The sequence below is a fragment of the Rhyacophila brunnea genome, unplaced genomic scaffold, assembly GCF_057557595.1.
Source record: "Rhyacophila brunnea isolate RB1 unplaced genomic scaffold, BYU_Rbru_1.0 scaffold_17, whole genome shotgun sequence".
Classification (NCBI taxonomy): Eukaryota; Metazoa; Arthropoda; class Insecta; order Trichoptera; family Rhyacophilidae; genus Rhyacophila; species Rhyacophila brunnea.
Genome location: NW_028232827.1, coordinates 37,603,749 through 37,616,228, shown reverse-complemented (window position 1 = coordinate 37,616,228; position 12,480 = coordinate 37,603,749). Strand labels below are relative to the sequence as shown.

At 35.1% G+C, this 12,480-nt stretch overlaps 1 protein-coding gene across 1 annotated transcript in view; it reads right to left on the bottom strand.

Annotated features, from left to right (window-relative positions):
- The window catches only part of LOC147074023 (G protein-coupled receptor Mth2-like), a 51,446-nt gene extending 40,636 nt beyond the window's left edge, over positions 1–10,810 (bottom strand). The window contains exons 1-2 of the mRNA XM_085944222.1: positions 10,766–10,810; positions 4,283–4,493 (exon numbers count right to left, since the gene is read on the bottom strand). Coding sequence (XP_085800348.1) covers positions 4,283–4,493; positions 10,766–10,810 — 256 coding nt within the window. The remainder of the gene's footprint in view (positions 1–4,282; positions 4,494–10,765) is intronic.
- Between the last annotated feature and the right edge of the window lie 1,670 nt (positions 10,811–12,480).

Here is a 12,480-nt window from a genome sequence, read left to right as displayed (position 1 = left end):
ATTTGATGACTGTAAAATAGAATCGTAGAATGTTTATCACATTTAAATAGTCAAAGACATAGTTTAAAATCAGTATTTTTAAAACTATCTTTAAATGTGTAAATCTTGCCCATTTTTTGAATAATAAAATGCCTAATTCTTGTCAAATTTGGGATCACAGAGATTATCATTATAATTTTTTATTGTAAATATTTCACTATAATAATGTCGACATAAATTTTACTAATGGTTTTATAAATGCTTTTAAAAATTAATAAATATAAAAAATCTTAACACCATTTCACATGGACGTACTGAAATATGACTATATTCTAAAACATTAGAGCGAGAGGTTTAAAAGATTACTATTTTATGTAATAAAAATACTTTATGCAATCAACAAATGTTTAAAATAAATATAAAGGATAATAAGGCTTCTAAATTATGTAAATAAATTATCTACAACGTTTAAGGAATGTCCAGGATCATGCTTTGAAAATAGTATAAAAGCTCCATTTTGACGTACGCTGAGCATGTCCCCCCTTAAGTATAAGGAATTTTGCTATTTATATTATAGTGATACTAAAGTCTAAAAGAAAATCCAACCTTATCCGATCCTGATAAGATCATATTATGGGCCTCCAAAGAGTGGAGGTTTGTGTTAACAGATTTTGTTTTTACGAGAAATGGATGTCAGCCACTAGTAGATAGGTACTCAAAGAGATCGTGGAAGCATTTAATTAAACCATTATTCTTTAATATTATTATATTCTTCATCACTGAGCGTTTTTCCATTTTTAGAGATTATGTTTGAGGTAAAATAACAAGCAGTTATTATATTTGAATGACTGACGATAATTAATTTCATAAGGTTTGTTGTTTGTTTATTTTTATTTTTAATTCCCCGGTCCTAAGGGCCGACCTATGCAATTGTATATTTACATTAAACGTAATGATTATTCTTTAAAATGATTTACCTGCAATTTTTTATACAATGCGATTTGTCTTTATTTATGCATAAATTTCGTCGTTTCCGTTTCCGCATCGATTGGTAGGTACCTAAATATTATATGAAAACCCTAAGAAAGTACGAATGGCTATGTCGTCATTATTTTTTTAATATTATATATATCTAAGTAAGTAGATACCTGCTTAAGTAAGTATATATTTATTTGTAAAACTTTTTTTTATAAAAAAAACATTTTTTAAATATATTATATAAAAAGTAGTAATAGGTATTTCTTTTCTCTTTAAAATGAAACATTCGCGTGCCATAGGTTCGCCATCCCTGTTATAGGCGGACGATTAAGCCGCGCGGTACGAAACCTTAATTATTTATTTATGCCTCAATATCACGCAAAAAAATCTCAAAAAGACGGCCATGGCAGACGATATACTTAGGTACCCCACGTCCGCATAAAATCGACAGAAAATACAATTTGTTTGCTGTCCACAACACACATCAAATTATTAATTTTATCATATTTTGGCTTGGAGCATACGGGATTTTACTCAAGATTATTGCCATAATTAAATCCCTGCATGAGAATAATAGTAAAGGTGTTTTTTAAGGCCGGGTTAACTTTAAATTGTAGAAAATAACACAAAAAATTAGCTGTTAATCAAATTTTAGGGCATCCTTGTGGTCGTTTAGTAGCACTGTATGACTGGGGGCTAAAATCGGTATCCAAGTATTTTTCGATACCGAAATACCGGTTTTAAAAATCAGATAATACCGATATATTCGGTAACAAAAAGTATTAATAAACAAAATAGGTTTAACAGGACTATAAGTTCTTTGCCAGGTTACGCGATATCTGGGTTACTTCCGCTGCCCTTCGACGTCCATGGTGATCAGCAATAACATGTGCAGATTTCCTAGGTACCCACTTCCCTAATTTTTAATTTATTCAAATATATTCGCCAGTTACTCGTGGGTTTTAGAAGTTGTCAGATGTATCTAACATCGCGGTTAAATTTGATACTGTTCATTTGTATAATCATTAGTAACTTTAACCCTAGTGGCGAATATTTCATGACGAAATAATAATTATACACTATAATGAACTTGCCTGTACCTATTTTTTCTGTTTATATATTATGTACTAAAAAGTAGCTTATATTATTATATAATAATGGATAAATAATTTTTTTTTTAACAAAAGAGTGAATAATATAGTGTTCGGTATTAGGTACTTCTTACTGGATGAAAGTAAAGAAATTGCTAAGTGTAAAAAGTGTAATAAACTAATCAAATATTAAGTGGAATTACCAGTGGGGCAATACACATCTAAGAACACTTCGTAATAATATAAATTAATTGAAAGATTACTCGAAGATACTATATATTTATATGCTGTGTCAGAATTGGTGATACTGTCAAGGAATGGTTCATGGTCATGACTCGAGCCAGATAGAATTTTTTCCTTGCTATATTTAATTTCGATGTCATACTATGAAGGTCAACACCACCTGACCGAGGCGTAGCCGTCATCCCCATGCTGAAGCTGTGAGGTTTGGAATTCCTCGATGATGCTGTCTTATCTATTTATTTGAAAAAGACACGTTGAGTACATAACAAATTATTAATTCAGGACGTTCACAACATGACACTTAGAATAAAAATTACAAGTAATCAGTTCGGAAAATCAGAAAAAAACAAAGTGGAGGAAAAAAAGAAAGCAAAAATAGTTTTATACAAAAGAAATAAAATTAAAAAAAAACAACAATGATTCAAAAAGTACAAATTAAACAATAAAATAGAATTTAAAAAACAGAATATAATGGATCGCCAAAAATATCTACATCTCTAGGGAGTGCATTGACCAACCGCACAGCCCTCGCTATTGGTGCCTGGTGAGCCTGACACGTCGAGGAAACAGCTTTCACCCAAAATAGGTCATGGCTGCGACCACGCATGTAATTGACGGGTGCGTAAAAAATTAAATTTTCTAGAATATCGGGATTGAAAATGATACCACGTGAGAGCAGGGAAAAATGCTTTAAGAGCAGAAGTGACCTACGAGCTTTAAGAGAATGAAAGGCGAGCATGCCTTGAAGAAAGTTAGTCGGAAAAGACTCGTTTGAGAAGGTGTCAAAAGGAAAATAATTTTATTTTTATTTTTGAAGAGCAACTTCAGCACAGCTTCAAATAACTAGGCCCATAACATATCACGGAAGATGGTAATTTGCAAAGAAAGTTCCCTATCCGAATTAGAGTTGATGGAGACATATTGAACTCTAGTAGTACTCTAGTTAGAGCCTAACTGAGACTCACAATTATTAAGGCGATGTCTTTACCTACAAGAGGCACCTAGACTTACAATAATTGTAAAAAAATGTGAATTTGTCAAAGGACCCCATCGTATCAGTACCATTAGCGAGGGGTGCAAGACTAGGCAATGCGCTCTCCAAGGACATAAATTTTCTGTGACGTGCTATGTATTTTGTTTTCGAAATTTTATTTTACGGTATTTATATTTTTTTTTCTTTCTCTCTTGTGAGCGTAAATGTTTGTTAGATTATGGCTGCGACCACGTATGTAATTGACAGGCTCATGTAAATTAAAATTCAATAATACACCTACACGTCTATTCTATACACAAGACTGCTTTTCGGCCTCTACGGCAGCTATCTAGGGTAGATTTGTATCGAAATATTAGCATTTATTGTAACAATTATTACAATAAATTAGTTGTAATTGTTACAATAAGTGCTATGTTTTAACAGCACCTCTCTTGGCTGTGTTAACTTTAGAGCGAGCTAGACAGTTTTGACTATTTAGACGGCTAACTTTTTGTAACAATTATAATACCTCAATACATAAATATGATAAAGTGATAATATTTATCATTTTAGCGGTCAATAAGTATAGAATAGACTCACCGGATTGGAAACCGTACCTCGCGATAACAAGCAAATGTGTCAACAGCAGAAAATATGACCTATGAGATTCAAACGAGTGAAAAGTAATTATGCCTTGTAGAAAGGCAGTCGGAAAATAATCATTTGACGAATTATTGAAAGGAAAATAGTTATATGTCTTAAAATAAAGACATCGTAAAAAAATCCTTCTTCACGCGATCTAAAAATTAAGCTTGTAGGAAACCTCATAAGGACACCATATAATAATTGACCTATATTCAAGAATACTACGCACGAACGAGACGTAGAGTGTACGTATGACATTTGGATTCTTGAATGGTTTGGCTTGTCGCATGACGAATCCTAGAAGCTTACTCGCACTGTAGAATTTACTACCATTGTAAGGATAATAGTGACAAGAGGGATACTAATGACTAACTTATACATAACGCGACAGCATTGTTATTTAGGGTGGAATTATGTGTGTTTCCATTTGAGCAGATTGCAGCCACGTATCTGGTGGTCCAATCAGGATTCTCCTCTCCTCTCTCCATTTCTGGATCTGTTCCCCAGGCTTCGATGCAGTACTCCATCTGGCCGAATGATCTGGGTCCTTCTTTAAAGTAATTTGGAACCAAGACGCTGCCATCCTGTTAAAAAGACAGGAACATTTAGTACATTATTATAAGGGAATGGATTGTCTGCAATGTAGCGCAGCTCACACACGTCACACACACACACACACACTAGAGCAGTCGAATTGGAGCAATGACATTAATATGGACGAAGCATCTGGAGAAAAAAATGACACTCAGTTTTTTGTCGGGTCTGCCGAATGGCATAATCTGTTCTAACGCCATTACAATAAAGGTGATATTGCCATAAATTCCCGATGCTTTTTGTCGGGTCTGCCGAATGGTTCGGTTCGAACGGGTTCGCTCAAATGAACATTCACACTAGAAACACTGCTCTAATGCCATTACAATAAAGGTGATATTGCTATAAATTCCCGATGCGTGATATAGTATATTGGAAATTGCGTGACGTCTACCTATACATGTGCGAATATCGCTTTGCGCGAATTTACTTGCTAGCTACTGTATTGCGTGCGTTGTCCATTAATAATGTAATAATGTCATTGCATTGGAGGCAATGGTGACGCAATCGGGCCCACGGGGTGAAACTCGCGTAAAATAAACCGGCTTTATCGAAACAAATACCTACCAATATACAATGGTAATCAAACGTACGCATTATTTAGCTATGAATATTGTGAGGTACCCGATATTGCTTTGCGTATGATATTGTTGTCAGCTAAATAGTACAAGAATGTCGATAGGTGGCACCACGACCTGGTAATTTTTTCTAGTTATTATAAAAATTAAGACTTTTTTACTAATTACTAAATACATTGACGACGCAGTATATGCAAAACAAATTTTAGTAAGTATGATATTTTTATGAATTTATATTTCTGTAATAATGTACAACTTTTATTTTAATTGTTTTCGTCGGTTTGCATTGGTTTTCATATTTTATTCTGACTGTAGTCCTCAAAAAGTTGACTTTTTCACACTGGACACGTTCTGTGGGGGGAGTTTAAAAGCGGGCGAGTCAGCTAGTGCGATTGTGATGATGACACATAAAACATTCCACTCACTCAGAAGCCAACAAGCTAGCGAGTTGAAACCGTCATTTTTGGTACTATTTTGACAGGACGTATTGAATAGTTACTACTGCGCAGACTCAGATCGGCCCATATGCCAGCGTGTAGCGTGTAAATTAGCCCGGTTTTCAACTTTTCTCGGTAGATTGTATACAATCTGCTTTTCAGCTAGGTCGATGATGACGCTGGGGGAGTATACAAGCAGATTGTAAATTCGCTGACTTGTAGCTTGTAAAGTAGCTCAATGTCATCGACGCATAACAGAGCACCACACTTTTTTAATTCCCAGTCTCGTCCTCATTTAAATACATTGATTTCAATGATAAACATCCGTCCTTTGAGTCCTTTTACAAGAGTCACGCTTCGTAACAATAATTATTGTTGTGATATTGTAAAGGCTTAATTGCATTGGCAGACGCGCAGATCCAACCAAATCCAACGATCCACGCCGACCGTCGTGACCAACGTCTTTACACTATAAGCAATTACACGCAACGATTCCATCGCGTTGGTCCTTGCTTTTGATTGGCTTAAAATAAACATAGTGTTGCTACTATTAAAAATATAGGTTGACCGAAAACTATTTCTTCGTTAGATTGGTGGCTACACTAAACAGTTTCCCTCACAATTTTACGTCAAAACTCGGCTGTAAAACCTAACCTCGTAAGCGGGCGGTAGCTTCGGATATTTTCGTACGTTTTCGGAAATCTTCGGAAATAGGATTGGTTCCAGTTTGCTCACGATCGTTCACGATCCCGGAAAACTATAGATAATAGATTTTGGCAATCGTGGCAGACGATCGGACCAGACGCAATTTGCTAATGTAATTTGAACATAATATTTCCATGTAAAATCAAAAAAAATATTGATTGCAATTTTCAACCAATTTATTATTATTGTTATGTATGGTTTAATAAATATTTATTTTTACCATTTGTTTTTTTTTTGTGTAATTTGACTAGGCCAGGGGTCGGCAAACTCACCAAAGAGTGAGACTCGGACCAAAGGAGCCAAATTGAGTGATACAACGGAAAAAAAATTCAAGAGCTATACGTATATTTTTATAAATATGATTTATTTAAATGAATTAATTATATTTTATAATTATTTATTTATTAAGTGAAGATTTCCCGAATAAATCTAACGTACCTAAATATATGTTTTTATTGTTGAAATTATAAATATAATTTTTACAGAATATGAATTACTTACAATTTTCATGCATTGCTTAAAACTAATGTGAACAATGGCCTTCCTTGCATTTCTTTGGAGAGTTTCTGTATGTTTGGCTATTTATGCAACTTGTAGTTTTTAATTTCAGACACGACTCCGAATTCTCATCGGTTATTTGCCTTCTCTCAATGCTATATATATTGCTCATGTTCGAAAATGATTGTTCACATATCTACACATTATGTAGCCTCGAATATGAGCTCGAAAAGCTATTCCATGTATTAAAAATCATAGTATCTACTTATGTAGATCTTTTAGAGCACTCCAATTGTGTTGTAAAATTAAAATTGCATTTTCTTCTCTCTAAGGCCATCCTCCCACGCGCAACTGAAATCTGGTGGAACTGGTTTGTGAAGGAACTCATAAACTGACCAATGTGATGCTTCGCACACGGCGCTACTGAAACCCAGTTGAAATAATAATCACATAACCTCAAACTGTCAAACTGGACTATCAGCTGTGTTGTACAAAAACTGACAACACGCGCGCTGCAGCGTTTACAATTAGGTTATTTTAATTTTCTGATTAATATTTAACAAACAATGTCTTCGAGCGAGTCAAGTGACGAGGAGACTTTAGTTTTGTATCAATTCAACAGATACAGGAGACAAAATAAAAGAAATATTGGATTCATCCTTATATAGAAAGGAACATAAACTGCAGACTATTCGTTGCTGCAAAGGAACTGATGGCAAGTATTGAATAGCCCAATACGATGTAGAGACCCAGAAAAAGTGAATGATTCCAAGCCTTTTCCGTAATATCTCTACGGGAATATTGTGGTAGCCTGTAATTATACAGACAGGGGTGTCTCTCGACTTCTGCCACAAAATTTAAATTAAAAGTCTGTTTGCTCATCTTGTACTTTTGACGTCTCTGGTTGTTTTGGTTTTTACGATATGGCGCTAGCGGCTTTACGAAGTGCTACCAATTTTGGTAAGAAAATATGATTTTTCACCGAAATCTAATGATGTTGGTACCACTGTTTTACTGTGACTGGGAACTTCAGAGACCGCGCGACTAGCATGTCGCGCCTCTTTGCGACCGTTTTGAAGCTGAGAGATTCCAGTCTTGCCGTCAGCGAGCCGCCATTGAAATACATTAGCTAGATACTGGCTGGAATTTTAGTTTCAGTTCCGTCGGACTTCAGTTGCGCCGTGGGATGATGGCCTAAATCCTCATTTTGGTGGCAAGACCTATAAATTTTGAACTCCATAACTCTTCGCTTGTGAAATCTACCAATAAAATTGTATTTTAAAGGTGCTAGTGTCAATATCAAATGGAGAAAAATTTAAATTGTCGACTTTTGCAATGGGCGGATTTAAAACAACAACAATCATACCTTTTTGCATCAACCATCACGGAGGGAAAATTAGGTTCGCGATAATATCATTACATAATAATATAATAAGTGTACAAATCAATGTCAACATTAAAATTGTGAATTTTGCAAAAGTTTTTGTAAAAATTGTGAATTAGGAATTAGGCAAAGAGCCGCACCCCAATACCCAAAGAGCCGCAGTTTGCCGACCCCTGGACTAGGCGACTCGCGGACCCGGTTGCTAAACACTGATATAGACGACGTGACGCCGATAATATTTATTTAATTATATCCTTATAATATGTCAGTATTAAGTTGATAACTTAACATCTTATTTTTTAATACAGCAGCTGGTGGTAAGGATTCTTCTCAGGATGTGGTATTCCTGTGGACGTTGACCACACAAACTTTATATTATATAATTTCCATCTGACGAGGAAGGTAACACGTGGCAATTATTGATTCTTGCTAATCGATAAAATGCGTCATCAATAATAATGACATTTTATTATTTCATATAAATGGTGTTTTTAATTTATTTTAAATAATACGTAAATTATTATTGTTATTATATTGTATGGATAAAATGATCATATTCATATTTTCATACCTAAATGATAACGACACGAGTGACGTCCCGTGGGGGTAGTCAGGTCTTGCGTTGATCAGAAGTGGCACATTTTAAAGGGCGGTAAATGAAGACACGGACATAAATATTACAACTTTTGAGAGCAGTGGCGGTTTTACACAGCCGATGCGGTCGATTCGTTATAAAGTACCGACATCTCAGATTACAAATAATAGAAGCATTAAAAATCGTGGTAAAATAATTTTCTATTATTCCTACTTTGTATTGTAATACCCAATGGCGGTTTATTGCGAACGACAAAAATCACGAGGGAGTCGCCAAACCTGTCAGTGACTCAGACATCCACGTTCTTGAAAACACCGCTGTTTGAGAATATGTTTCGAGGAAATGCTTTAATCGTCAGTAGACGATGACTAATAAAATAGGTCGGTGGCAGGGAACTCAGAAATATTGGGAACTGTATACCGAACGGGTAAGGAGTAGCAGGTAACCGATCTCGAGTAAGGAAGATAAACTTAAACACGTGTCAAGAATATCTCATATTACGTCGAATACTCACAATTTCTCTTGGTTTATGCATTGACACTCATTTAATATTGATGCATTACACACACTATTGCACATGCATAATGTGTGTTTCATTTTCGTAGGACACTCACACATTCAAAATCCTGTATCAAAATATAACGTATTGCATATAGCCTTTCGGAATTCGATTTATTATCTATTCTGTGATTGGTGGGTACCTATTCAACAAATTTGCATACAATTTGAGACTAAAAATGAAAGGGGATGGTATTCTAAGTCTGCCTAAGGGTAGTACTTTGCCAGCGCTCGAAATGGAAAAGTTTACGAACCAGAGCGCTCGACAGTTTTCTAAAGATTTTTACATAGTTATCAAATTTGATGTGCATTTCATAAAAATAAGTGTGTTAGATTTTCTATTATATGGCCTCAGACGGTCAAAACGGAGCGATAATTTTACCGATTTCACGAACAGAAATGGCGCTCCGGTGCGCTCCAGTCCATTTCGAGCCCTTCATTTTGTTTAGGGACGTCACTGGTGATTTATCATTGCCATCTCAATAAGCGGTGAAAAAGGTGTTCAAAACACATGAAATCGTGACTAAAAGAATAGGTTTATAGATAAATGAGACAAAAATCCAACAGAACGAAAACCCGTCCCAACCTAAATTATTGGTCATTAGCATTTGATAGTTTTGCCTTCCCTGGGTCTTCTGTAAACCTAAATAATGATATCATTAAGGGTATTGGCATGATAATAATGTCAAAGACTAGAGCAAGACATTTTAAGCCACGTAAACTAAAAATATTTTTAAAGCATGTGTTTATATTATACGCCAGTGGTTTCCAAACTTTACGTTACTACGCCTTCCTTTTAAAACAATCTAATCTTGGCGCCTCCCCCTGTTTATTTCATTAAATACATTTTTACACATAGTGCTTTTTTCTACTATAGGGCTCGATATATGAATTTCATTGCATCTAATGCAGAAATTTCCGTTTCGCATAAATATGATGTTACGAATGGTAGCAGTACCTACTCATATTGCTTTTCTTGACAAAGTATTATATTAGTCTTCAGTTCGATTCAACCAAAATTGAACAAAGGTTTTTGTTTCCATATAGCCCTTTTTTAGTCAGGAAACACTCTACAAATAATTATAAAATAAAATTCTACATGTGAATTATCATCAATCACACACACCACACAATCACATCAAATTGTATCATGCAGACACATATATATTATAAAATGTTAATATTCTGTAACCGAAACCGTGCCGCAGGCGAATTTTTTTTTACTAATATAACAAATTTGTGGTGTGGGTTTATCTCACTTAACTGGTCTCTCGTTGTGGGGGCCATGGACGATAGTATAAAAATGAAGTACTTACCTACCTGTAATAAAATTAGTCTCCGTATTATCTTCATACAGGTTTGCAAACAACCTAACTTTTATAGGACTGTTTTTTATGTAATATATAACTAGCTGCCGTTTTACAAACTATGCACTTGCAAACTGCAAACCTGTGGCTACATTATTGTGTTAAACTTTTTGCGCCTCCCTTTGCAACAGTCCGCGCCTCACCAGGGAGGCGCGTCCCCCAGTTTGGAAATCTCTGTTATCCGCCATGGATTCCTGGACATAAACAGCGCAAAATAAACGATACTTGAATATTTTTGAAATAAAAATTCTCTGCCGTATCTATGGGCCAATCACGGACGCATAAAGATTGTAACGGAGTTCAATCAATTATTGACATAAGTTTTATCTCAATTAGAAATCGTTTTGATACGAGTAATACCAACTAAGAAGGCAATGACTTACTGTTTTCAATCAAATCGCTTTGTGTATTAAAATATTCTACTAACGTGAGGGTGAGTTTAGGCTTAGGTGGACATTGTTTTATATGGGTTTAAGATAGTGGTTAGCTCAGTGTTTCTCAACCGGTGATCCGCGAATTTTTGGCGTCCAAATGCCTATGCTAGAAATTTCTACAAAATCTCCAAACTGATCTCCACCTCCACCTCAATCTCCACCTGCAAGTGTTTGTGCATTGTGTTTTTGCTCTAAAATAGATTAATGGTTTTACGTAATGAAATCAACCGTTATCAGATGTTATTGTACGTTACTATATAAATAATATTTTTTATTTCTGCGGTGGCGGTTCGCAAAACGTTTTACCTATTTTCAGTGGTCCGCAGGTGTAAAAAAATTGAGAAAGACTGGAATATTGCGAGAATACGGTTTCAGATACTTAGGTACATTTAAAAATACACCTGAAAACTTCCAAAACTCGCGAGTGACTGGCAAACATATTAAACTTATTTAAAATTTATTTAAAAATATTAAATTATACATTTTAAATTAGGTATGCACGTGTCATTGCTGTTCACCAAGAACGTGACGTCCAAGGACAACGGAAGTAAACTAGACATCGCGAACCTGACAAAAAATAAAGTCCTGTTAAAACTTTTATAGTACCTACCTAATTAATATATTTTGTTTCCAGCCAGTGAGCTGATTTTTTTAATGGAAAGATATTTCCTTTATTACTAAGTTTAGGTAGCTATCCATATGTACCTAATGATTCTCCTCGATTTGCCGCCCATTGGGTAACTGCCGCCCCCAAGCGACGCTCAATCTGCCTACCCATACGGGACGTCACTGTATCAGCATAATAATATGTGGTTTTAATTTAAAGTATTAACAAACCTCCTGATAAGTACATAATTAATATCTATCTGTAACTATATATTACAATAATTGTTATTTTTGAAAGTCTCTTACCGTTTGAATAAAATATGCATCATTATCATTTGGTCCAGAATCGAAATGATGACTCAGTGTGAACTGTTGCCCGTCTGGACAAGGATTTCCAAACAACAATCCAAAGTATTTATAAGCATTCAGACCTTCCACAAGTTTTATGTTATTGTACACTGGTGGATTAAACGGATTAACAAAGCTTTCATTACTGTCATTGCATTCGTAGTCAGCATAAAATTGACCTATGGGACAACATTTTCTGATGCAATTTTTCACAAGGCACACACACCCCATTAAGTGGGTCGAATTATCTTCGTCCGTATACTGAAACGTTTGATTTTCCGTGTAAACCAATTCGTCGTAGATAAAATGACCGTTCAGCAACTTTGTTTCTTCTGTGATGTCGACACTCATGTCATAATGGCATGGTTCTTCGCATATTACCGCTGATAACACTGTCACAGTTATTGTAAACGCCCAAAGCATGGGGTTTATACACTTTCTTGACATTTTTAAAATGCGTATTTAACCAC